At 37.5% G+C, this 27,641-nt stretch overlaps 1 protein-coding gene across 3 annotated transcripts in view; it reads left to right on the forward strand.

The window, feature by feature from the left end:
* Positions 1-275: 275 nt before the first annotated feature.
* The window catches only part of ICE1 (interactor of little elongation complex ELL subunit 1), a 39,525-nt gene continuing 12,159 nt past the window's right edge, over positions 276-27,641 (forward strand). For 2 of the 3 annotated variants that reach the window (XM_063404458.1, XM_063404476.1), the window contains exons 1-14: positions 276-406; positions 1,211-1,269; positions 2,875-2,909; positions 3,357-3,375; positions 4,149-4,260; positions 5,249-5,325; positions 10,525-10,562; positions 12,352-12,434; positions 12,698-12,737; positions 12,823-12,879; positions 14,510-14,599; positions 14,683-14,736; positions 21,033-21,391; positions 22,537-26,964. In XM_063404458.1, coding sequence (XP_063260528.1) covers positions 323-406; positions 1,211-1,269; positions 2,875-2,909; positions 3,357-3,375; positions 4,149-4,260; positions 5,249-5,325; positions 10,525-10,562; positions 12,352-12,434; positions 12,698-12,737; positions 12,823-12,879; positions 14,510-14,599; positions 14,683-14,736; positions 21,033-21,391; positions 22,537-26,964 — 5,535 coding nt within the window. In that variant the 5' untranslated portion in view covers positions 276-322. Of the gene's footprint in view, positions 407-1,210; positions 1,270-2,874; positions 2,910-3,349; positions 3,376-4,148; positions 4,261-5,248; positions 5,326-10,524; positions 10,563-12,351; positions 12,435-12,697; positions 12,738-12,822; positions 12,880-14,509; positions 14,600-14,682; positions 14,737-21,032; positions 21,392-22,536; positions 26,965-27,641 lie in introns of all 3 variants that reach the window. The other variant, XM_063404467.1, reaches the window with a different exon arrangement.

A 27,641-nucleotide genomic window follows, 5' to 3' on the forward strand; every position in this document is an offset into this window, starting at 1 on the left:
CGGCTCCGTCCCGCCTCTCGAGCCAGGTGAAAGAGGCTGCCCTTTCCCGCGCCTGCGCTAGGACCATAATAGTACCAGTACCAGACGTGCCCACAGCATGCCCACAGGTGGTGGCTGAGCCCCTTTCAGTGGGCTAAGTCGCTGTTCACCAGTTCCTTTGAATGCTTAGTCGCTGCAGAGAGCACTTCTTGCTGTCTTTTCTGCTGTACTAGTCAGGCAGCAAAGCACATCATTCCTGAGGAGGCGACAGCGAGCAGGGTCCTTGCTAAGGCTGTGGCGCGGTGTGTGACGCATCTCGGGGCGGGACGGAGGCGTGGGCACCATGATGCCCGGGGAGACGCCGCCGGCGCCGGCCGGGACTGCGGCCGCCGGCGGGACGTGTGCCAACTGCGGTGTTCTCCAGCAGGTAGGAACGGACCGCCGTCCCTGTGGCGCTGGAGTGGGGTTTTTGCTCACGAACGAGGTAGTGGGTCAGCGCCGGGGCGCTGGCTGTGGGAAGTGCCGGGTTACCACAGTCACTGCTCCCTGTGCCGTCGGCAACGCGGACAGCGTGCGTGGTAAACAGGCGCTGTAAAAGTAGCAGTAGTGGCGAGCTTTAGCCAGACAAAGTGTGAAAAAGTGGCTCATGTCTCTGTGGTGTGCTTAGTGCCATCTGTCAGAGAATTTCTAGTGTCCTTTTCGCTTTGCTTCGGTGGAGTATAAGGACTAATGATTTACTTCCTTGAGGGCTCTGAAACGAGCGTGTTTATGGTCTTATGCTTTGGGTAATTCTTGTTTCTTCTTTAAATGAAGAGAAGGCCCTGTTGAGAGATCACAGGGCACACTTAAAATGGGTATGGATGAGAAACTGGAAAATCTGTAGACTCAAGTGAGCTAATGTCTATTGCTGATATTCTGCCAAAGGTCAATTGGATTTTGAGGGGAAAAGTTCTAGTGATTTAGTATAGAATCTATTGTAAAGTCAAAGATTGAAAAGTTTTTGTAGTAACGCTTCATTTAAAGATGCATACTTCCTTGTGGAGCCTGCATTCTCTGCATATATTTAAATGAATGTACTTGGGGTGATTCAGTAACTCGTTCACCAGGAGAACTGCAAAAAATAAGACAGTTCATTGTATTTTCTATAACATTAGCAGTCAGATTGGGGGTTATTTATGGTGCTAGTTTTTGGGGTGTAAGTTCTTTACTGACTTGAGACTCTTCCTTACAGAATATAAATGAATATGTAGCTGCATTAATTGCACTGAAGCAAAAAATGATTGATGGAGAGTAAGTACAATTGAACACATTTTCGTTTGTTGGGGTTTTATTGTTCTTAAGTACTTAAAACAATGTAGGAAATATGATTTGTGGAATGTGGATCTTCATTAATGCACTACACTAAATGCTCCTCAAAATGAAAGTAGTTCTTCACAAACATGTCCTAAATCTAGACTGTAAGACTAATTTATTCTTAAAACGTCTGTGTATAGTGACAGTAAACAGTGTGTACCTGTAATATTAGTAGAGGTGCAGGCAGAAGCAGCTCTTTGAAGAAATTTATTTAATTTATTTATTTAAGGCAGAAGTAGATCTTTGATATTTGTTTATATTTCCTTCATTTGACTGTGCTTGCTTATTTCATTTTTCTGTAGTGAAGAATGACAACTAAAAGTTGAGTACAGATTTATATGAACTTTTTCAGCAGAATTTAGTTTGATCATTAAATTTTGAAATTCTGTTGGAATTAAATTTCAGAATATGAAAAGTGAAGCTGAACATTGTTCAGAACAAGATGATTATGAAATCCTTCTTCCAGTTTGTTCTCTTTTCTGTGCTTGCTTCCAATTCTTCTCAAAACCCATCAACATATGATTGTATGGAATAATATATCAAGATTTGTTAAATATTCCTCCATACTATGGCCTAATGTCCATGCTGAGTCTCCTAATTGTAATGGTTTGTTTATTATGTACCCTTTCCTAGATATGTGTCAATCTAGCTTTAGTGAATCTAAATGCCAGTCCTGCTTTCTGAGGACTCTTTCCAGAGAGTACTTAAGCTAGCGCACACTGGGTCTCTTAACTAGTACCCTTTTTTCAAATCTCTGTTACTCTGATATGATTTTTTTTCTGACCTCTAAACTTTGTGTCCCTCTTCTTTCAGCCAGTGGACATATTTCTTGCGGAAATTGCCTCTTCTTTACCTACTTGCCATTCAGCCTTTCTCTTTTGCTTTACTGGATTACTCTTAACTATTGCAATAGAAAATAATGCAGCCCTCTTTGTATTGGGGTAAACCCCATGGTATTACTTACTTTTTCTTGTCATTTCTTCTTTCTGATCTTAAAAAAACATAATGTTTGAGGAAAGAAAAGAGTACCTTTCCTTGGTGCTGTCCCATGGCCCTCTTGCATCTGGTGAGTGTTACCCTTTATGGCTACTAGGAGAATAATACAAAGATTAAAGTCTATTAGGGTCTTTCAAACTATTTCTCTGAGATGTGTGTTCTTTTTTAGGAAAACATCCTTTCAAGTTTGGAAATACGCTTTATATATATATATGTTCATATCTATAGTATGTGATATATATATACTATATATAGTATATATATCATGTCCTTTATCAAAGCAATTTTTTTTTTAAAGCTGCAGTTAGTTAATGGCTACAACTTCGTGTAATTGCCAGCTGGGTTTTTTTCTAATTAAAGCAGTTTGATTTGAGGTTTGAATGGCTTAACAAAATAAAATGGTTATGTTGACTGCTATCAGAAAATGTAAACCAATCTTACACTTTCTCCATTTATCAATAAAGCAAAAGGAAAGATACCCTAACACATGATTGTCAAATTCAGGTGAGAAAATGAGTAATGTCTGGATTTTTTCTTTTCTTACAGTCGTTTGCTGACGGAATATCAACAGAAATGTAGTGATATCCTTTAGTTTTCTATTTGTGTTGTTACAGAATTAGTATACTTACACCATTTCTTATAAAAGGGCTTTAGTCTTTCTGTTTAAGTTATGAGATGACGTCTCTAATAAAGAACAAACTGGTTAGGTTTTGTAAAGAGAATAGGCCTTTGGAATTAAAATTATCCATTTAAAATCTGCTTATTGCTGGTATATGGTTTAAGGTGGTCTATTTGAAATCTGAGTTGCTGGGAATTAATCTTTTTCATGTAACAGAAGAAGCTCTTCTTATTCATTCTTCAATGAAATGCAAATATTAAACACTTAATTCTGCAAGTCTTAGGGAGGTTTTTTTTTTTTGTGAGAGGAGGTCTTTACTGGATGTTTCTTTGCCAGTGGATGTTGGATTGAAATATACTTGAGAACATTTGATAAACTGCTTTTAATTTCTACCTTAACAAGAGATTACAGCTTCAATTTGCTGAACGGTAAGTTTGATTTATATTGTTTACTAAAGATATGCTACTATATTCTCTGTGTTGTGGTTAGTTTTAGGGCTCTGATGTTATAGCAACAGCCATGGGTCTAAGCTGTGCTTTTAGTATGGTACTTTTACCATGCTTCCTAGGCCATAGTTAGCAACGATATGATGAAGAGAGAAATTTATCCTTCCTCTTCATGAAATACATGTGTGGGATTCTTTCCTGGCCCTGGGCTGGTGATAGTCTTAAGTGACCAAGTGGAGATATGAAGCTCATCTTTTGGAGGTGGTTAAATGTAAGCCAATTTGGGATGTCCATATTTTTGTGAAGCTTTTCGACTTAGAGAGCTGTTTCTGTGTGCCCTTGTTTACTCTGTGACTATAGAGGGAGAGGCAGCATATAATTTTTATAGACTCCAGCCTGCCTGCTGGAAACACTGCGGTTGGTCTCTTGCTCTTACTTTACCAGCACTGTGTATGTATGCAGAGACACTTATTACTGGCACTTTAGTGTAGGCAGCATACTTCTGTGGCACATGCCATCTGATGCATCTAGCTTTGGGTTCAGTATAGTGTTTTTAAATCAGATCTTGGATTTTCTTTACATGGGTGGAAAAATGAGAAAACAGAAACTCCTGAAGTTTTTGGGTATCTCTTAGAGCACTTTTTCCATAGGATATAAGCAAAATACTCAGATGCTTGATTGAAGAATCAGAATACTGAGTTTCAAGGCATCTGTGCTTTTGACAACTTTCTTTTTAATTGCACATTTCATTTCAGAGAGATCTCTGCTCTTCGTTGCCAAGTGGAGAAGATGTTACAGAAAATTCTGCCTCTGGAAAAGTGCCAGGAAGAGTTGGGTTCCTTGAAGGCAGAGTTGGAAGAAAAAAAGGTGTGCTTGTTAGGTTTAAGTAACTTTCACTTTTTCTGTTGAAGGAAATGTGTCTATCTAATGCTGGTCTTAATGAAGCTGACGTTAATGAGTGCTGTTCTTATTTCCAGCTTATTGGGGTAGGTCTGGTGAAATTAATTAAATTACTATAGGTTTCAGAAAGGCAGTAAGTTTAAGATGTTTTTACAATTTTTGATTGGATTCTTTGGTTATTTCCTTATGAAGGAAGGTAGGAACAAAGGAGAGAGAAAGGAACATTCAGACTCCTTTGATTTTCTGCTCTGATCTTTTCGGATTATTGAATATAACTTGTACTAGTGAAAAGGTGCCAAGAAAGAGGGTCTGTGCAGAATAGTGTTGTGCTTCTATTACCTTTTTGAACATATGTTTTTGTATCGTTAACTTCCTAAATTTATTCCTAATTTCTTGCCCATTGCTTAGCTGAGATTTAGTCTACAGGAAAGAAGGTTTAGATTGTTCAAATTATCTACATGTATGTATTTTCTAGACATTATTACAATTTCTGAAGAAAATATCCCACCTTCTTTCTTGTAGGTTTTTCATGATGTTACAAGACATTATACTAACATTTGTCTTGTTGCTGTACTTAGTTAGTGTTCTTGTTAGAATGGTTTTATAATCCCTCTTCCCTCAGCAAGCACTAGTAGCTGATGGCACTTTTTCAGAAAAACATAGGATTATATGTATGGTGTATAATAGTTAAGTTCTTCAGCTTCAATTTCCTATCCAGCTAGGTGTTGAGGGCATGTACTCAAAAGATAGACATATAGAGATTTATGTGTTTCATGTTATAACTTTTGCCTTTAAAGAAGGAGGATAACCTGATTTTCCAACTTGCTTCTTTTCTTGTTGAATGTACTTTTTTGGCCAGGCACTGTTTTCAGTAGAAGAGGTAAGGTATCTGCTATCTGGTTTTTTTTTTTTTCCCTCAATATGGACATATTTTAACTGTGCTTTTCTTCTTCAGAGTTCTCTCAAGATTTATCGTGAGAGTCAACTGGAATATATTAAAGTTAAAGAAGAAATATTAAACAGTGATGCTGTGTGAGTGACGCTTCCTTTTTTCCCAACCTTTCTTCACTTCTCTTACGCCTTCCAAACTTGATAGTGTTAAACCTTATCTGCTTATGCTTTCTGTTTCACAAAAATTTTTGTACTTATGGGTTCTTAGAACAAGGAGTTGATGGAAGAGTGATTTTAGTTTTATAGCAAACACTCGAGTGCAGTGTTAGTTTATTTATTGTCTTGTCATGAAGTAGCTTTATGCGATTGTTTAATGAAAGTTTTGAAGAAAGGGATGCAATTGAAAAAAAAAGCTGTAATTTCTCCAGTTTTAAATAGTTCTTAGTCTCAGCTTTTTGTTATTGCCATCCATTTTAGTTTTGCTGTTAAGTCTGAGGCCAGTTTAGGAATGATATTGCCAAAGTGGTCTGTACTAAAATCAGTCCTTAAAATAACTGTTTTAATGTAACAGCTCAGCAATTTATAGTGAACTGTCTGCTATGTTTGGAAATGAACAGGAGGAATTTGGCACCAAAAGTGCAGAAGTCACTTTTACTGCTGTAATACAGAATATTCTGAAGCTGTGCCTTGAAAATTTCCAAAGTTTATTTTTCCAGTAAGCAGTCACTCAAAGGTTTCCTTGCCTGGAGCATATGTGTGTGTTAACTCTTACAGCTCTTGATGGATACTCTAATGAACTTTTCTAATTGCTTTTTAATCCTTTAAATCACCTATATCAGGAAACTGTGACTTCTTAATATTGTGTGGGAAGGTACTCATACTCTCAGAAGAGAACCACCTAATAAATAGCAAAGTGTTGGTAGTTGTGGTTTTCTTTATGCGCATCACTTTGCATTTATGAAATGCAATGATTGCTCTCTTGGAATTCTAAGATCCTTCTGGTTTTGTAGTCAGCTTCTATTTCTGATGTGTTCTTGCACACATCCCACTGGGACTGCTGCCGGTGACTCCTTGCTTTCATGTAAACTGGTTATCATTTTTAACTTTGGTGTTTCTAAGCTGTTTTGGTGCTACCAGCGGGTCAAGGGAAGGGATTGGTTCCCTCTGCTCAGTACTAGTGAGGCCGTGCCTTGAAGTACCGTGCCCGATTCTGGCCTTCTCTGTACAAGCGATATGGGTATACTGGCAGAGAGTCTAATGAAGGTCCATGGAGATGACAAAGTGACTGAAGCATTTCTCAAAAGAAATACCTTGGTATCTTTATATGACTTGTGAAACATACAGTATTCACAAGCAGAGCAGCAAGCCATTATTACCCAAAAGACTGTATGAGGAGACTAGCATTTAATTTCTTCAGCCAGATTGCACTTACTTCATATACAGATGTTCTCAATGTACTGTGAGCTTAATGAAATATTCAGCACATTGTCCTATCTAAGAGCAGCAGAGAGCAGCAACCCCATTGCTAGCTGCATCTTAAGAGGGAACTGACCACTCTGAGGTGCTGGCAGTTTATTTTGTCATTATAATGTTTGTCCTTGTCTGTCATCCATAACTTCAAGAAGGAGGAGCCAGGGATCTACAGGCCAGTCAGCCTCACCTTGATCCCTGGGAAGGTGATGGAGCAGCTCATCCTTGAACTCATTTTCAGGCACATGAAGGACAAAAAGCTCAGGAGTAGACAGGAGGGCCTCACCAAGGGGAAGTTGTGCTTCCCTGACCATATAAATGAACATGTCTGCTAGATCAGGGGAGAGCAGTGGCTAGGGTCTGAAAGGCCATCAGTAAGATCTCTGACACCATCTCCCATAACAGCTTCATCATAGCCCGTTAGGTTGGCGCTGTAGGGGCTGGATGGACAGACAGTGGGTCAAAAACTGGGTGAATGGCTGGGCCTTGAGTGGTGATGAACACTGTGCAAAGTCTAGTTGGAGACCAGTTAGATAATATTACCCTGGGAGGGGACACTGAGGGCTACATAGTGCATTTAGTTCAGTTTAACATCTTGTTAGTGATCTGCATGATGGGGCAGAGCGTACTGTTGGCAAGCTTGCCAGTGACACAAATGTGCCTGATGGGCTGTCCAACACAAGCTTGAGAAGCTGAAGAAATGAGCTGACAGAAACCTTGGAAAGTTCAGCTAGGAGATGTGTGAAGCCTGGTACCTGATGAGGAACAATCACATGCACCAGTATGTGCTGAGAGACACTTAGTGGACAGCAGCTTGGGGTGCTCTCATGATGTGAGCCAATGACACACTTGTGTCAAAGAAGACTACCAATATCTTGGTTTTCACATAAGCAAAGTTTTGCCAGCAGGTGAGGGAGGTGCTACTTCTCTTCTGCTCAGCACTGCTGATGCCACCCCTGAAGTACTGTTTTAGTTCTGGACTCCTCAATACAAGAGAGACGTGGATATATGGGAGTGAGTTCAGTGAAGGCCCATGAAGATAATTAAGAATTGGAGCAGCTCTCCATTGACAGAAGGCTGAGAGGACTGGGACTGTTTAAGTCTGGAGAAAAAAAGACTTAGGGGTGGTATTATCAATGTCCATAAATACCTGAAGGGAGCATATAAAGAAGACAGAGCCAGGCTCACTTCCTTGTACCCCAGTGAGAGAACAAGAGATAATGGGCACAAGCTAACACAAAGAAGTTCATGTTTGCTGTGAACATCAGGAAACACTTGCTGTGAGAATGACTTGAGTACTTCCATAGATTGCCCTGGGAGATTGTGGCCTCATCATCCTTGGAAATATTCAGAAGCCATCTGGAGATGGTCCTAGGCAGTGAGCTGTAGGTGACCCTGCTTGAGCAGCATGGGTTAGACAAGATAACTTCCAGATGATTCTTGCAACCTCAGCCTCAATTCTGATGGAGCAGCCTGATGCTCAGCCTGATACTGTAGCTGTTTTGTGTACCTCTCATACTGAGGCCATTTTAAGCAGTAGGTCATATGAGTTAAGTAATTTGAAAGCTGGATTTTTTCAAAAGTAGAGTAATAGTGAATTGTTCATAAAATTACTGTTAATCTACAGTTACTGTTAAAAAACCTAGGTCAGAAATTATCACTCATGTCCTTTGGTCCAATTTGCCATTAGAACCAGTGTTTAAGTTAACTTGCTCAGGACTGTCTAGTTGAGATCTGAATATTCTACAAGGATGGCAATTCCCATGAAGTACAACTTCTGTTAGCATAGCATTCTGTCAAGCTGCAGTTGTGCATGTATCTTAAAGATCAGATAGGAACTGGAGTTGGGTAGCATAAGAGGAATTCTGCCCAAATGCCTCATCTGCAAATTGCTTTTTGTAAATTGCTAGATTTAACATCTATTTTCTTCATGTAGTTGTGTGTTGATGAAATTAGTATAGTACTACATATGTAAATGTAATTATTTAATTTGTAAATATTATTGCAATGATAATGTTGGCACGTAGTGTCTGTTTGTTTATTCAAATTCATAGTTATTTGTATCATAGGTTTTTTATCTCAAGTTGGAAAGTACCTATGAGGATTATTGAGTCCAATTCCCTTCTTCTCGCGGGAGACATAAGACTTAAAACTAAGCTGTAGGACTAAGACTGTCATTCAGGTGCTTCTGGAACTGTGACAGGCTTGGTGTCAATCATTGCTTCCCTGGGGAGCATGAAGAACCTTTTCCTAATGTCCCATCTGAACTTCCACCAATGCAGCTTCATTGTGTTTCCTTCTGTCCTATCACTGGTCACCAGAGGAGATCAGCACCTTCCTCTCCACTGTCCCCCACTGAGGAAGATGTAAACCGTGATGAGGTCACCCCTTAGCCTTCTCTTTCCTAAGCTAAACAAGCCAGTCATGGTTTTCCAGTACAGGTTTCTGGGAGTCCCAGGGTCTGTCACCTGACAGATGTGAGGAAGGCATTAAACATCTCTGCTTTGCATTCATATTTGTGATGTGACTAACCTCATCAAGCAATGGACTGATGTTATTTCTGATCTTCCATTTGCTGTTAAGATATTTTGAAAAGCCCTTTTTGTTGTCCTTCAGAGTACTGGTCAGCTTGAATTCTAATTGAGCTTTGACTGCATGAGTCTTCTCCCTCCAATGGTAAACAGCATCTCTGTGGTCTTTTGTGTCAACTGATCTTGCTTCCATGCATTTTAGACTTAGTACTTCTGTGTATTCACTTGAAGATAAATCTACAGAGAAACATAAGTTTCGTACCTCCTGTTTATTAAAGGACAACTTCCCCCTTCCATCCCCCAACTCCCCGATTTTTCTTTTCTGTAAAGATGTTTTGTGAGAAATTTTTCTGAAGTTCTCACCTATGGCTTGACTGTCAAAGCCATCAAATAGGAAAGTAAATATGAAATTCTTCAGGCTGAAAAGGCACGGAATCCTTGGTCTATTACTTAATACTATAAATACTTTGACTATTGAACATGCAAAAGGTGGTAAATCATACCATTTATGAGTGGGTTTTTGAATATATTCTGGTTAATGTCTGAAGTGGTAATGAAAGCCTGAACGCTCAGAAAGGCTTAGATGGTAAATCTCAATCTATTACACAGGTTTTAATATGGGGTATAGATGAACTGTGTTCTGCTTCATGAAAGTGATCATTGATCACTGGTAGAATCATCTACTTACAACAACAGTTTAAAAACAATTTCTGGGATACAGGAATTTAACAGAAGAAAGTAATAGAAATGTTTACTTTTCTATTTATTTATTTTCCAGTTCTATGTGTTTTACATATAAGGTAGGGTTGGAAATGCTGAAGTCAAAATTGTTCAGGATGGTTAATGTTTTTTCCTTTGGTTTGATCTTAAGTCTAAAAAAGCGTCTGGTGGGTGTTCTGAACAAAATGGTGTGGGAAGTAAGACATCCTGAAGGCTATTCCTGATTATCTCATGCTTAGATATTATTCATTGTAAGCAAAGCCTGATTGTTTTTAAGGAGTAAAACTAACCTATCTGCATTACACCATAGAAATGCAAGAAACAGAAGCCAGTTTTCTGGGGTTGTGTTTCTAATTCCTAGTTGTAGCTGAAGGTATATTTAGTGGATTGACTCTCTTAAAAGCAAACTTTGCCTCTGTAACAGATACAGCTGTTTGTGTCAGAATGTCAGCAACATGCCACAAATTTAATTTTTCAACTTCAGGGACTCACTGGTCTCACAGGTCCTGGGTATAGGAGGTGTGTTTTCTTTGAATGGCTAGATTTAATTTTTTCTGGGTTTTCATGCAATATAATTTTATTTTTAAAAAGTGACCTATTAATATGTTCTTTTTAACAGGAGAAAGAAACTGGAAACAAAAGTGAAAAAACTTGAAGGTAACTTTCTACATTGAGTAGGACAGCAGTACAGTAACATAATCTCTTTTTTCCTTTTCTGTCCAGAGGAATTGTGACTTTAACTTTGATGCCCAAGGAGCAAGGCAGGCCAGTACTATGTGGGGTGCTTAGTTTCTGATTTACATCAGCCCACCTACAGAATGTTTTCTGCTTCTTAGGCAAATGACATAGATGAAGTTGGAAGGGAACTTCTGGTCATGAAAACTTCAAAGGATGGACTCTTACCAGCCTCTCTAGGCAATTTGATTCATAGCAGATTTTTCTTTATAACTAGTTGGAAACTCCCATGTTTCAGTTTATACCTAATGTCTACCATACAGCAGTGAACAGTCTCATTCCATCTTCTTAATACCTCCTTGCACAGGAAAGCTGTTCTTGGATTCTTTTTATGATTTGTTATGTTTTTCCCTCCAGCTAATTAAATCTAGTTCAACAAGCCCATTTTCACAGGCATGGTGCACCATTGTTCTAATAATCCTGGCAGGATTCTTCATTTTTATGTTCATATTTAAGTATATGGTGTTCCTGATGCATGTTTTCTGATTTTTAAATATTCTGGCACGAGTATTTTGGTTAGTTTGTTTGCTTGCTTTGTTTTTACATGGAGAGAAAGCATTGTTTCATGGCATTGGTTTTTCTTGTTTTGTTGGTAGAGGATGGATATACGTAAGACTTTTTGAGACTTCATTTGCTGTATCATCAAGTGGCAAAGCAGATATTTGCATTCATATCACGCATGTTTTAGCTGTGCTTACCATAGTTTGAAGTACAGTGAACTGAGTGACATATCTTAGTGTTGGAAACCCCCTGAATCTTAGTGTAAAGTACAGGTACAAGGTGCTTATTTTGATGAGAATTTTGGGGTTCCGTGGCAGGACAGCCAGGTTTTTTACACACCGCCAAAATCTCAAATTCTGGCAGAACTAGAACAAAATATTGAGAGAGAGTATGTGTTAGGTCCAATTTCAGTGACTATTTTATCTGTTTTGGTTTTTCTATGTTCAATAAATATCTCAAACATTGTATCTTTTATCAGTATCAAATTTTGCCATGTTTATTTTTTGTTAGCCTACCACTCAAGGTTCCTTTTAAACACCTTTTATTTTAATAGGCTGTCTTCTGATGTGATCAGCAGGAAGATTCCAATTCTTTTCTTTCCTATCCATATATAAGTCATCAAGCTGAACTCTCAGGAGTTCTGTCAGCTGACTCTGTCACCTGAGAATTTTCCTAGGAACCTCACATTCAGTTCTCACCTACCCTACCCTCTATTTTCACCCATCTTCGCTCTTCCCAGGTGTCTGTTAGACATTAAGAGATAAGGTCCTCTTCTCTATTAGTCTTGAGTGCTGTCTGTATCTTTCTAATACAGCTGGCTATGGCATTTTCATCTTTGAACCAGAGCTCTTATTTAAATAAGAGAATAAAGTGTGTAAAAATACACTTGCACCACAATTTCATGTCCTTTTTTCACTTGGTGTATATTGTTCTACAGTACAATATCATTACACGATGACCCACTCTTCATTCTTGCATATAATTGAGAAAACTAATAAATATTGCAGTGGTTCAAAACAGTAATTATGCAGTAGAAGGCAACATACTTGTATGCATGAGTTGTTGTCTGAATGAAATACAATAGATTTGTATTTCACACTATCTGGTTTTTTTTCTGGTAATTTGATTTTCAAACTAGTGACCAGCACCACTTAATTTAGTGGCCTCTTACAGTGTAGTTTCTAAATTGAATTTTGGTTCTTTTTTGAAGAGGCTGCAACAAAGCATACACAGGACTTCAGACAACTGAAAACTGAAAAGAAAAGGCTTGAAAAGGAGCTTAAAAAAGCACAAGTAAGGCTTTCTTTGTCTTTAGGTGAAACATTTTTTAGTATATTTTGGGGGAAAGAAAGAAGCTATTAGTGTAATAGATGCTGAAACAGTAAAATTATATTTTGGGGATATTGAGTAAGTAAACATAGCAATTCACCGTAAGGGAGAAATTTTTCAGCTGAAGAAATGTTTTCAGACCTTTGAAATGTTGATATAGATTTCATGGTCTTTAGGAGTTGATACTCTAAAAATATGTATGACATAAAAATTCTTAATTTTAACAGGGAAAACTTGATGGTGTAATTAAAGAGAAGCACAGAAAATGTAAGTGTTTACTTTTGAATGCTTTCAAATTTGTGTGTGGTATTGTTCCATTTGAACATTTTTTTCCCACTTCTCTTTTTCATAGTTAAACATGCAGAAACTCAGAGTTCAAGAGAAGATCTTGCAACAGATATAGACAAAGGTAAGACTTCGCCAAGTCCATTCTCTGTGTGGAACCAATTGTTATGAATTTATTACAGCTCTCCTGGAGTTGCATTTTTTGAAACAGAGGATACGGCCAAAGTGCTATAAGAGCAGAGGTGATTGATACAAGTAGGTTACACTGGTGAAGGACCAATGTAATAGATTACTATTTTCAGTTTTTCAGTGAGGAAAACTCTTGATTCATAAAAATGACTAGTCTACCCTGTGCGTGTGTGAAGTCAGCTGATGTGCAATTATAAAACAGAATGCAAACACTGAAAAAAAAAACTAACAATCGCTGTGAAGCTTGCTGAAATCATAAAGCACCAAATAGGAGAGTAATCAGCTAGAATTTCTATATGAGACTTGGAAAATCAAGTGGAAATACAGGAGGTGTAGCTGTATCTTATCTTACTGACTTTTGTCCTCTAATGATCTAAAATACAGGCTACAAATTACCTGAATCTAATTGTAATGGAGCAAACTCCTTCAAAACTTCTCTAAAGTACCAAGGCCAAACTTCAGTCAAATTTAGTTTTTGTATTTGTTGCAGTCTTTTAAAGTGCTGGTACTGCTTTTGAGCTGTTAAGATATTCTGAAGGCTGTTTTGAGGCAAAAGAACTTCACTGTTCTATTTCTTGCTTTGCAATAAGTTTGTTTCAGAAATTAAATTTTGTGAAAAAGCTATACCTTATGAGTTTCTGTGTGTTTCGACATATTTTTTACTTCTGGATTGTACTGAATTGGTATACCCAATTTAATCCTTTGATTTTTAATTAATGGCAAAATAGGAAAATTAATATCTGAGTATTAATTCAAGCTTCAAATAGCAGCAAGGATTTATTAGTAATGAGTAAATGTTAGTGTTTTTACTAGCTGTTTAGCAAAATTTAGCAGGTTTTCCTCTTATATGCTGATTTTTTTTTAATATGCCTCTTCATAAAATAATAGCAGTTTGCTACGGTCGTTGATTTATGGAATTTGCACAAAAACAGTTCCTGATTGTTGGATTATTGGGTCTGGTGGTAGTTTTGGCATAAGTAGGTGAGACGTTTCTGTATTTTACTGAGGTTTTGGGTTGCTCTTCCCTCTCAACCTGCCCTTCCATCTCTGAAATTAGGTTGTTTGACATCACCTATTAATTGTGCTGTTAGGACTGTAGACATAGTCTCCTAGTGCTGTGGCCTGGCAATTAATTCAGACACATGGTGCTGTTACATGATAAAACTAAGATGAATTATTACTGAATGAGCATAAATGTGATACACATCTTCCTAGAAGACTTTCTCCCAAGTTCACATAACGTGATTTGTTTTACAGAGCTATTTAATTTCACTAATGCTACAATAAATTTTCACAGTACTCCCTATAAAAAGGAAAAGCTAAAGCATTCTCCAGCTTTTTCTTTAGTGTGCTATGTGGACGTGGCCAGTACAGGATCCGTTCCCTAAATGGCATCTAGCATTTCGCTTTCACTGAAGCTTGTGCCTTGTCTTAATGTTTTTGTGGGTATTGTGTATTTAGTTGTAGGCATGTCTGGGTTCTGGGTAAAATTAACATAATTTCTTAGTTCAATTTTAGCCATTTATTTTAAATAAATAAATATTTCTATTTATTTATTTTAACAGGAAGAGTGAAGCTCTTATTAAAAGAACTCTGGATGTGCATTGACAGTGGAACAGGAAAAAGAGAGAATGAGAAAAATGATCCTGTCCTAGGTACAATTGCATACAAAGTCTTGAAATTTTCTTGACACTCCCTCTTTTTCTGACCAAAAGGCAATATTGGTGTTTTCTTTCAGCTTCTATCTGGGATAAGGAATGGTCTGACAAAAGAAGACTAACTGTTCCAGAAGGTAAGTTCCAGTTGGGTAGTGACTGCATAACACTCTTTTGTAAGACGTAAATACTTTCCTTAGTGTTTGTCTGGTCAAGTACATGTGTGATTAGAATATCTGAAAATAATTCAAATAATTTGAATGGGTAAGTAAACTTGAACCATCTTCTGATAAAAAGCTATTGTAATTTGCTGTTGCAGTGAGAAATCCTTTTACTGTTTGTAAGTAATCAAAAGTCATCTCATGTTTAAAATGTAATTATTACATCATTATAAACTGCAGTATATAATGTGAGGGATGTTGCAGTTGGGTCCTTTTTAGTCTGAAACAAATATGTGGTAATATAGTTGAATTATACAGTTTACCTCCATTTTCTTTATTGTAATGTGATATTCAAATAATAATAGACAATAATCTGAGTAGTTATCCACTTACATATTCACAGCAAGCTTGAACTGCTTTAACTTTACATAGCAGATATTTTCTTTCTGCACTCAAGAGTAATAGGTGTCTTGAAACTGTATTAATTTCTATGTTGCATCTCTGGAATGTTTTTATTAAGCTTGATTGTTTTTTCAGTTTCTCTACTACTTTGATTTTTCTGTAACTAAAGGTGTAGAGATACTGCTTGGGATAGGTACCCAGGTACATTAAGAGCTTTGAAGATAAATTTTTTGAAGACCCTGTTAAGTCTGAAAACTTGCTACTAATGTAGATCCTAATGAGTCTGGCTTCAGATGTGTTCCAATGGAATCCACTTAAGAGGGGCCAAAATACAGGGACCAGCTCATAAACCTGTTAGTTAGCTTTACTTCCATGAGTTTCATGCAGCATATACATGGCTTCAGCTCCAAAACTGAGCTAGACACTTGTCCCCTGCAATTCTGAATGTAATGTCTTGATCAAGGGTCAATCAAATGACAAGAACAAGCACAAGAAACTGAAGAGTTTGAAATATAGTGACTTTAGGGGTATCAGGTTCCAGAGCAATCTCTGCCATCCACCAAAAGAGGAACTTTAGATTTCCGAAGTCCTGTCCCATCTTTCCTATTCATATCTTCTCAAAGAAGCAACAGTACTTTCATAAAAGGGAGCAATTATTTGTAATAGTCTCTTCTAGCTAGCCTTTCTTTCTGCCGGCTTCAGTGTGGAGAAAATTCTAAGCTTAGAACATGCTTTTGTTGGAATGGTTAGATTTCAAAGAAATACATCTTTTGTTCTATTGCTGGTTTGATTTTTTCCCTCTTCAAGCCTAGAACAGCTATCTTGTTTTTCAGCCTCTTATGGAAGTGGCCTTTACCTTGAATTCATAATAACAAAGTGCTTATGTTTACAGGTGCAGTCTTCTAGGAAAAAAAATCTTAATGAGTTTTCCCTGACTTCTTGTCCCATATTATAATAGTTTCAAATTAGAGAGCAGATGAGCTTGATGGTAGTATCTTCTCCAGAGAATGTCAGTTCATCTGCTGCCTGGATGTAGTCTTTCAGCCTTATGACAGTCATCTAGTCTTATGACACATGTTTTAGAATATTCAAATGTGCTGTAAAATACCCAAAGCTTTCCATTACAATCAGTGTCTTCTCTGTCCTTCTAAGGTTGGTACTACTTTGAATGGTTTTCTTGAAGAATGTGTTCATATATGAAAGTTGGAAGTCTCAGAGGCTTTCCAAATGTGCTGCTGTGAAAGCCTCGTAGGATAATGGAGGTTTGCCAAACTTAATTTAAAAGCATTTGGTAGTGTTGTTACAAATCTACCAGTAGTAAAGTTGACAATACCTGCATCTGATCATCAGACCAGTAATCTTAGGCCATAATCTAAGGTTAATAAGGTGTTGATGGTTTTTTAGTCTTTGGAAAACTTTATCTCATATAGTTGGGACATAAAATCACCTATATTGTGAATAAACATTTGGTGAAGCTTTTGGAGAATCTTGCAGCTGAGCACTGAATATTTTGGTAATTTGGGTTCTCTAGCATGCTCTGTTTGTATGTTACGGTGAGATGAATTGAAGGAACATGCTAAGACCTGTCGTGAGGAGCCAAGCCTCTTCAAGAGGTGTTCTGTAACTGGATTCTGAACTAAATTTGGCTTACTACTGAACTATACCTATCTTATCTGCTCATCTTTTTTGTTTGGGGATACAGGATAGGGGACAAGCTGCATGTAGATCTTAAATGCAGAGATGGTAAGGAGGACACTGGAGTTGTCTGCTTTCATATCAGATAAAAGGAGACAAACACAGTGGTATTATATGTAAAACACAAAGATGAGACTGAATCTCTAGCGATATGTGTGTTTTATGATCTTTAGATTAAAGTCCATAGCACATGAGTGCTTTGAGAAGCAGACCTCTTTTCTGTCTTGAAAAACATGAAAAATCTCAAGATAACACCTTGAGATACAATGTAGCATTGCATATTTAGTTTCGAGTATGCAGTGTTCACCATAGTTCTTTGTTTCATATCATGGAATATGCGGATTTACTATCTCAGAAAACAGAATACTGTCTATAGCTTCAAAGAATAGTTAGTGTATGAAGCATTCTGAAATTCACATAATTGGAAGCAGGTTGAAAAATTCTGCCTTATTATCAGGAGATTAAAATATTTCTGCGGAGGAATTTTTTTCTCAGAGGAGCACCACTGGTATTGAGAAGTATGCAGTTGCTACTGCCAAGCATCTGCAGTCACTGTGCTGATGAGGTTTTGCTGTAAATCAGATGAAATTCTATGGTTACATTATTTGTTTTATAAAATATCACATCTTTATCTGGTCCTTCTTGAGAGGAAAAAAACACAAAACTTGTTTCAAAAAGTTGCTTTGTTGTTGGAGTGAGGAGAGGACAACTTGTAACAGTGAATTGCCTTCCAATGTGCCCAATTAAGAGTTTTACAACTTAAAACTTGTAAAATTCAGTTTATTTAGTACCAAAGCAACCAATGTTAGCATTGGATTACTTATTTCATCTCTATTTCTTTCTTCACTTGGTGTCAAGAAGGCATTTGAAATAGTACATGATAGATTTTGATGGTATTTTCAGATCAGAGTAATCTTAATCTTCTCTCAGAAGTGAGAGAAGGTAGCAGTTTAAGGGCTTGAAGTTGCATGAATTGGATTCCAGGTTGTAGATTTCAGGAGAAAACTTAATCCTTTCACTGAGTCACATGATGAACAAGAGTGCAGTTTCTCAGATAAATAAAATTTGTTTGCGAAATACGATCTGTGAGACGATCCTTCCGATGAGATGGGTTCAATATTAGTAGGGCTTTTCCTGGACCTGAGGTTCAGGCTGAGGTGCCAGAGAGTTGACACTTTGAGTGAGGAAACTTACTTATGCTGAAACTTTAAATGTTGCTATGACAACTCTTCCTACAGATAAATGAGTTAACTGTGAGAAAAGTTTCTCATTCCTAAAGAAATGTGGTTATCAGAAACTGGATTGGAAAGGGATGAGTACAGAAGTTTGGAGAATCTCTTAGTCATTCAGAAATTATATCTTTGATCTGTTTTTCAGGGGAGACTTTTAAATGGGTGATATGTATCAGTATTCTTGGACTTGATGTAGGTGCATATCTGATTTTGAGAGTCTAGATAGGATGTAAAGTTCCTAATAATTCAGTACTATTGTGTAGTTCACTGTGAAAAATTTCAAAATTGTCTGTTTGGAGTTCTTATAGGGGCAAATTATGTAAATGTGTTGCTGCCTGCTTCAGTGCGGGGAAAACGATGAGCTTTGAAATGATTGGCACAAAACAACATGGAAAAAATCTAAGAGACAACTAACTTCTGTATTTTCCTTATTTTCTTTGTTTCTTGTCAATGATCTCCTTTTCCCTTGGATCATCTAATGGAACTCAAATCGTAAAAAGAATGTAGGTTTGTCCTGAGAACATTTAGAACATCCTGGAAGCTCTATGTGATTGTGGCCAGTAAATGGTTTTATAAAGCAGTGTATTATCATAATACTTTCAGGATGTAAAGGAGATGGCAGAGCTTACTTATCTTTGGTGAAAATGATGTGCTAGGGCCCTTCAGGCTGATCAGTTTCTCCCTCCTGGTGTCCAGTGCAGCAGTTGAGATTTTTACATGGAGTTGCTATGTGAAGTGACTGAAGTGAATCTTTCAAACAAGGGTATTGATCAATTTTTCTAATTTACTCCTTTAGTGGTGCTGACATATCAGAATGTAATTAAAAGTTTTTGATTCCTGAGGAGTTTATTTTGACATATCAAGTTAAATTAATATTTTTGAATATGATACTACCATTGATGTTGCTTTGGGAATATCTGTGCAAGTTCTAGTAGTGGATTAACAAAGAGAGCGGTAATGAAGCACACTTTTTTTTTTTTCCCCCAACAGAATGCAAGTTATGCCAATTAAATCAATACATTTTCTACTCAAAACCATTTTATGCATGTGTTGTTCTTTCTACTGTGGGATGGTGTTGTAAGTTGTCTCTGAGGCAGGGCAACCAGGTGAGGCAGGGCAACCAGGCTTGTTGCTAAAGGATCCCTTGGGGTGGATTAAAGTAGAAAATTGCTAAATAATTGATATAACAACAAATTTTATTAGAACTGCTTTGAAACCATAAGTGGAAAACACTGTAATGGATTGGAAATGAGTGTATAGCTGTTCTGCAGTGTGTGATCACCATAAGAGAGGAAACCTGGAAAGAAAAAAGATAGAGGAGAAAAGACAAAGATAACCACCATCTGTGACTCCAGTGATGTGTGGGTGATCATGATCTGTGGTTGTGACATGCTGTGGGAGTCCATCAGAGGTGGAGCCTGCATAAGCATCAAAATTTGGGGTTTTTATAACCCTCATTCTTCCAGTAAACACCCCAATACCCCTTCCAGGAGGAGTTCTGGGCATGTATGATCTTCTTTCTTGAAGATCCTGGAAGTCCGGCAGTGTCAAGCAGGAGTGTGAGTGTGTGTTCAGGGGCTGGACAAAGTTTTTGAACAAAGGTTCTAAGTAAACTTCAAGAGTTTTGTAGCTTATGGTGTGTGAGAGAAACTTGCATTTAAAAAAACCTTACCCTGCCTCTGCAGTTAGATTGCTTAGCAGCAGTTTCTCCTTTAAATCTAAACTAGCTTGTTGAAGGCAAAATTTATTCACAAAATCCAAGTGGTTCACTGTAGACGATACTCATGTGTATACAGAATAGGCTTGATATCTTGCTTGAATACTGCTGATTTTGTGTTCAGTAGTGTTTGTGAACACTATAAACGAGGTCACACATACAGTGTCATATAAGAATTGCAAATACAAAAGAGTAGATTTTTATTCCATGTGACACACTGGGGTTTGGGAGTTGTTGATTTTTACTATCATATTGGAGGTAATATTTTCATTTTATAAAATCATAGAATTTAAATTTCAGGAAACTGAGCCATCTTTTCCTTTTTTGAAGCATTTAGCACAATTATAATAAATTTAAATTATTTGTCCTTAGACTTTACTGTATGAATGTGTTTTATCCGAATAATAAATGACTTAATGTGTAATAGTTAAAACTGTGTTTTGAAAAGTAACAAAATAAAAGTACAGTGCAACGTACAGAGCATTTGGACATGCTTTCTTGTTAGAATAACTGTAAAGCTGTATAGTTGACATCTTGGAAGGGTTGTCAACTGCTCAGTATCTTTATCTTAGTTGTTCAGACTCCTTTGTGCATAGGATACATTGTGGTGCTTTTTTATTAAGGGTTCGGATCTGACTAAATAATATCATTAAAGACAAAATCTTGTGTAATTAGACTGTAAATTTAAAGAACAAACAATTTAAAAGCATATGCATATTAAATCATAAAGTAGAAATATAGCTAAGAGCTCCCTTGTTGTATTTATGGCAGGGTATAATTGTAACTTGCTTGGAAGTACAGCTGCTGGCTCAAACCTGCAGGTTGCTTTAAGCTGAGAATTACAGCCAGAGTGGGGAATGTCTGTGCATGATTGTCCTGCTTTTACTGACTGTGAGTTACTGGACGAAGACTGAAATAAAACATATGGACCTTCAATCCTACCAAGAATGACCCTGCCTGATAGGAAAAATTGGGAATGTTTTAATGATTCAAGTCAGAAAGTGTTTGGGGAGAAGCTCTTTGCACACACATATTTTTTCATGAAAAAAATAATGGTGAATAACAACATCACATCTCTATAAAGAAAGCATTTCTGAAAGTGACTAAGATCTTCTTTGGAAACATCACTTGAAAATATGGTATTACATTTTTATTACTTATTATGTATTATCTCTGTAAACTAAAATGGGAGGAGAAAAATTATTAACGATATTTTTCTGTCTTAGACACTGTACAAATCCACCAAAAGATCAGGAAGTGTGATGGCAAAACGCCACCTTGGTGTTCTTCAGTGGAAAGTGCTGTAAAGCAGAATTCTGTAACAAATCCTGTATTCTGTATTCAAACAAGTACTGAGCCTTTTGGAGATGATTGTGCTGAGAACAGGACTACTGAAGAACATCTGCACAGTGATGAGGATAAAACTGTAGATGTGATAATACAGACAGGCAGGGAGCACAGCACTTCAGTCTTCTCTGATCAGGAGCAGAGAGACCCAGGTGGAAATCTGATGGATATACTGAATTGGGCCAGACCTCTCCCTGCTCTGCTTTCTCCACTACAGTTTTCACCACCGACTACACGGGTGAGTTTCAGTGCCTGACTTGGCACTTAACTTGTTATTGAATAATAACAAGAAATTAAGAAATAATGATTTTATATTCCTGGGCTTTTTTTTTTTTTTTTTTTTTTTTTTTTTTGGTATCAGTATTAGTTACTCATGCACTGAAAGGGTCTCTGTATGTTTAGATCCATATGGATACTTTAATCTTGTAGCATACTGTGTGTGGGAGGGAGCAAAAACATGATCTTCAGAAGTAGATGTGTCATGGTTTAACCCCAGTTAACAACTAAGTACCACACAGCTGCTTGCTGACTTCCCCAGCAGCAGGATACTGGGGAGAATCGGAAGAGTAAAAGTGAGAAAAGATGTGGGTTGAAATAAAGGCAGTTTAGGTAAGAAAAGCTGTGCACATGAGCAAGCAGAATAAGGAATTCATTCACTCTTTCACTTGAGCAGGCAAGTCAACAGGGCTCCATCATGCATAACAGTGATTTGGGAAGATAAATGTCATCACTCCAGATGTCCCACCCTTCCTTCTTTCCCTCTCTTTAAATGCTCAGCATGATGCCATAACAGTATGGGATGTCTCTTTGGTCTGTTGGGGTCAGCTGTCCCAACTGTGTCTCCTCCCAGCTTCCCATGCACCCCCAGTGCCCTCACCAGTGTGGCAGTAGGAGAAGCAGAAAAGCCCTTGATGCTGTGCAAGCACCACTCAGCAATAATGAAAACATCTCTATATTATTAACACCATTTTCAGCACAAATCCAAAATACGCCTCCACAATAGCTACTGTGAAGAAAATTAACTAGCCAAAATCAGTACTCAGTCACCTATGTCTCAACTTGCTGTCATAATTTCCCAGTGGTGCCTTAAACTCCCAATTTATTTTCAATATAAGCATGGCTTTCATAGCAAAATTCCAGAGAGTGAAAGTTAAATGCTACTCAAATACTCTTTCCCAGTAATTTTAGAATGCAAGTAGATAGATAAAGAAGTCTCCTACTTTTTACAGAGGTACTTTCATTTACTATGAACAGCATTAATGGAGAAGGTAGTAATTTTATTGACCAGCCTTAATCTCTCAAAACCACTGCATGTCATGGCCTTAAGCCTACTTGTTTAGAAAAGCAAGTCTTAAAACTGATACTTTGTTCTTTTAATTGAAGGATATGTTGTTGGGAGGTTCCAGTGATGAAGATGATTGCAGTACTTCTGCACTGGAGGGTATTTCACAAGAGCAAGTTCAGCCTCCGAGTTATAATGTAATCAGCCGTGGTGATGAGTGCAACAGACAGTGCAAATCATGTGAGCATGGTTTTGATGCAGAAATCTCACTTAATCTGAGTTGGAGTGAAAAGAATGTTCATATGAGTCCAAAGATGTCAAGCAAGGAGGAGCAAGATGCTGAAAGAAAGCAAGCTGAAGATGCTCCTCTAATTACAAACATAGAAACTAACAAAGATTGTGTGGAGGAGAATTCTGAGGATTTGGAAATTGAGAACAGAGAACTAATTGGAGCAACAGCACACAAATTAGAAGACATGGAAGAACAGAAAGGAGATGGTGAGAACATGGACAGTGAAGAGGGAGATTCTTCAGCAGATTTTATGTTACAAAGTTTCAACCCTCAGAATCAGATAGAGAAATGTAATGTGGTACAGCAAACAGAGGAGAATGTAACCTTAATTAGAGCTGTTGATAATGAGAGTACACATGAAAAATGTGGTGAATTAGTAAATGCAAAGAGAGAGAAATTAGTAGCACAAAGAGAAACTCCCAGAGAAGCATCTGTTCTGCAAAGTGTTACTCATTTGCTACCTGAGCAATGCATTGTGTTTCAAAGAGAAGATGCTGAGGAAAAATCTGATGTGTTGATAGAAAAGGAAGCAGTTGAAAATAAATCAAAAAATGTAGTCAAATTAATTAATACAGCTGGAGTTGTTGAGATCTCTGCACAGTCTCAGTGCTCTGAAATTAAATATGACAGTGAAGAGATTCTGGAGAAACAACGTATGCAAACAAAAGACAAAATGAACAGAGAATGTGAAGCAGAGACTGGTAAAGTCTCTAGACATTGCTTACCTGTATCTGCTGCTGAAGGTATCAGAACTTTATTGTCAGTTTTTCCAAAGGATGAACAGCTCAAAATTGAAGATGTTAATATAACCAGAGCTCCAAGTGTTGAACTAGCTATGACATTCAACAGAGAAAGTGTTCTAGAAGTAGCTGAATTGTCAGAGCTACTTCATAGTGAAGAAAATATAAAATTGGAGGATATAAATGAGGGGGTGTATTTACAAAGCAAACCACATCACAAGGAAGATGATAGTTATTTATCTCAAAGGAAGTCAAACTTGGAAAATACACTTGCCCTACCAAAGACAGCATGCGTTATTGGTGCAGAGAGCAGTGTAGCTAAGTGTGAATCCTCTGTGTTAGATTTTACAGAAGTGAAAGGTGAAATAAAACAATCTGAAAAGTTATGTAATACATTAGAATGTGGGCAGTCCAAATCTCTAGGGACTGAAGTCAAAGTTAAACCAGAAGATTGCGGAGGGGAAAGCAGTGAATTGTTAGCAAGAGGGGGTACTATTGAATCTATCTTAGTAGAAAGTAATCTTACCTCTATGGAACAGTTTGTAAAACCTCTGACTCAGCTCTTGATAAGTGAAAATGTTAAATGTGATGAAATAGAAGGGAAACTAAATAATCAAAGCAAGGAATTAGTGACTGAGACATGTTCCAGTTCACTGAAGTGGGAAAAGAATGTTATGAAGAAAAATAATATTTCAGAGATCATTTGCCAGCCTATTTCAGAAATGGATTATGGAAGTGGCTGGGCTTTTTCTACTCAAAAGGGCTTGGAGAAATGCTGTATAAATAATGAGGAAACAAATTCTCCTGTGCAAGTGGGAATTGGCTTGGAATCCACAAGACCTCCTGACCTAAATTTCAGTCTTCAGAAAGTTGTTGGTTTCCTCGAAACAAATTTCAAAGGAAAGTCTGCTTTTTCCTGTACTTGGGAAAATAAGGGACATACAGATGCTGTTATGAATAGTACATTTAAGTGTTCTTCAGAAAACTTAGAAGAGGGTGCTGAGATTCTGTCTGCTGAAAAAGTCAACATGGGCAGAGAACTGAGCTGCCCTGAGGGAGAATATGTGCACAAAAATGAAGTGAAAACTTCGGATAAAGAGCAGCCAGTAGATGAAGGACTTCAAGCATCTGTTAAATCACAGATCATGTATGCAAACTCTTACGAGAAGAACGCATTTCTCTTCCAAAAGTTTGATTGTCAAGAATCAGGATGCAGGACTTCTACATGGGAGGTTAGAACAGATCTTTCTAGAACTAGTTCACTGACAGGTGGGGGAGAAAGTAAAGAACTGAATAGTTCTGAGGGTTCTGGGAAAAATGCCATAAGGTGTAAAAGTGATTTTGATATGCCAGAGCAGAGCAATGACTGTGAAGAGAAAAACTGTTCTATACAAAAAGTTAAGTATGTGAAGTGTTCTGAATGTGTTCCAATGTTCAGAAACAAACTGAGAGCTTCCAGGAGAATTGCAGTGGATGCTCTGGAAACTGGTGCAATTGTTGATGCTGATTACCAAGTATGTGAGCTTCATTCAATGATGCACCCAGGAAATACTTTCACAGTTAGTCACCTAAAAGCAGGCACTGTAGTAGATATGAATACACACTGTGAACCAAACAACTCTGGAGATGTTGCAAATGAGTGGTCAAGTATGCCCGGGGAGGGTTATTCTGAAGACTCAGCCTCTTGGAAAAAGGAATTTATATTAGTAACATCTGAAAATAGTGAGAGTGCTAATGAACTCATGGTGAAGTCTAACATCGCTGGATGCATCAGTCACCATGAGAAAAGTCTGTTAAAATCTGGAACATCAAAAGAAAGCCCTATGATGCCAAATGCTTCAAAAAATAGCTTACCACTATGCAAGATGTTAAATAGACTCTCAGAAAATTGCAGGGTCACTGTAAAAACTAGTAAATTAAATACAAGAATGTTATCACTTGGCAGTTCCTTAGAAGAAAATGGTTCTGCAAAACTTCAGTCAAATGGGGAACAAAGTCTGTTGCACAGTGTTGATATGGAGGTCTCAGGGTTTGAAGAATATAATAATAATCAAACTTACACTGCTTGCAACACAGGAGAAAGCAGCACTGATGTTATCATAGATAGTGGTAGAAAAAAAATTTTACTCAAGTATCATCCAATCCTCTCTGATGGAAGGTGCAGTTGTCAAACAGTTGGGCACCTTTCTGAACCACAAAAGACAGTATTTGAGAAGTTACATATGGTGGAATCAGAGTCCTGTGCTCTCAAAAAGAGCAATAAGTTGAAGTGTAAAGAGCAAGAACCATCTGAAATCTTGACTCTTTCTACCAAGACAGCTACCCAAGTAATGCATACCAAGTTATCAAAGAGACTGTTTCAGGGTAAAAGAAAAACAAAGAGGGTTGAAGTTACTCAGCCAGTTCTTGCAAGTGCTAATACTTCTGTGGCAACAAAATGCTCATCTGAGATGATAAATAAAATCAGGGAAGAGATAGGTCCTCCTCTGCCCCCCTTGCTACTACCTCTGATTGCTACTCCTCCAAAAACTGCCTGTACTGTGTCCCCAGTAATGTCTTCTACAAATCAATCCTCTTTGCTTTCCCCTCTTGATGACCTCATATCCCCATTATGCAAAACTCCTATTCTTCCTCTCATGTCTCCATTAACAGATACTCCAACAGTAAAATCTGCTCTTTTATTTTCTCCTCCCTCACCCTCAGAAATGGCAGTAGGTAGAAGGATTCGCTCTTCACCCTTGAAATTTTGTACTTCCATTCCAAAGCATGCACTTCCTGTTCCAGGAAGATTTCCTCTCTTTGCAGCAGTTAGTGCTGGTCCAGGTGCTCCTCAGGAGAACTCTGTGAAAATATTGGACACTATGTATCCAGAGCTGTCTGCAAGGGCAAGGACACTAAACATTTTGAAAGGCAATATTCAGCTTAACCGATGTGCTTTTCCAGACAGCCAGAGTTTGCCAGGACCTGTGTCTCAAACAGGTGGATTCAAAGCAATTGCATCTACATCAACTGCTTTTGTTAAAGCTGGGAGCAATTTGAAATCTGATAGTAGCAAAGATGAAGACAAAGATGTGCAAAATCAGCAATTGTTTTCAAGATCATCAAGTCATCTTGAAAAAAGGACACTATTACAGGTATCTATGCCAAGAAGTGCCAAAAGACTGAGGCTAGACAGTGAATCGCCAAGGATGGAGCCAAGTGATATTACTGCTGTCAGAAATACTAAAAATACCATATCTGAAATGCAGGAGGCTTTCCATAGTAAAAGCTATGAAATCAGTGATTCATCACAGAGTTCCAGTTTAGAAGAATCACTACCAGTAAAGAAGGATCCTGACAGCCAGGAAGTTTCTTTGGCATTAAAGAAAGTTGCTGAATCCTGTTTTGACTTGTTACCAGTTATTAAAGGTCATGTGTTTGTTGATAATATCTCAAAGATTCCAGTAATGAGAGATGAAGAGAGAGAAGTTGTCTATGAATTTGGTATAAAAAACAAGGTAAGTAGCATAATTTTAAATTTCAGGTTTAATAAGCACTTCTGTGCAGATGGAAGGAGTATAAGCTTGTAGTATTTGAATTCTCAATTGTTCTGGCAGTCTCCTGTGCCAAAGTGTAGTCTTGAAAGTTTATTAGAAATCTAAATGTATATAACATAAGAAAATACAGAACTGCACAAGAAATTACTGTTCAAGGGTGTCCAAGATGGAATCCTGCATTTAGCACTTTTTGAAGTGGATAATATTAATAGCTGTAAGAGTTCCTCCAAAATTACTCTATTTTTTAATTAAAAAGATAAACTTCATTGTATATTCTGATATATAATTTTGTTCTATGTTTACCTTTTCTATTTTACATCAGGTTATTAAATTTAATTTTATTGGAAAAGTCTTCCCTTATTTTATTTCTCAGAACTTCCTTAGCATCAGTGTTCAAAAATTTCGCTTCAGTTGCCATCTTTCTCATAATTTGTAGTCTACAGCAGAGCAATTCACCAACTGATACCTGGCAGCATTTTGTCCTGTTATAGTCCTTGAACACAATTAAGTTCTCCTGAGAAGTTGCTACCAAGATCTCATGTCATCTTTGTTAGGAGTTGTCACGTCTGGTAACTTCATAGAAGCAAGGCTTGTAGCTTTATGTTTTCAGATCCAGCCAGTAGCAAGGCCAAATATGT

The sequence above is a fragment of the Prinia subflava genome, chromosome 1 (assembly GCF_021018805.1).
Source record: "Prinia subflava isolate CZ2003 ecotype Zambia chromosome 1, Cam_Psub_1.2, whole genome shotgun sequence".
NCBI lineage: Eukaryota > Metazoa > Chordata > Aves > Passeriformes > Cisticolidae > Prinia > Prinia subflava.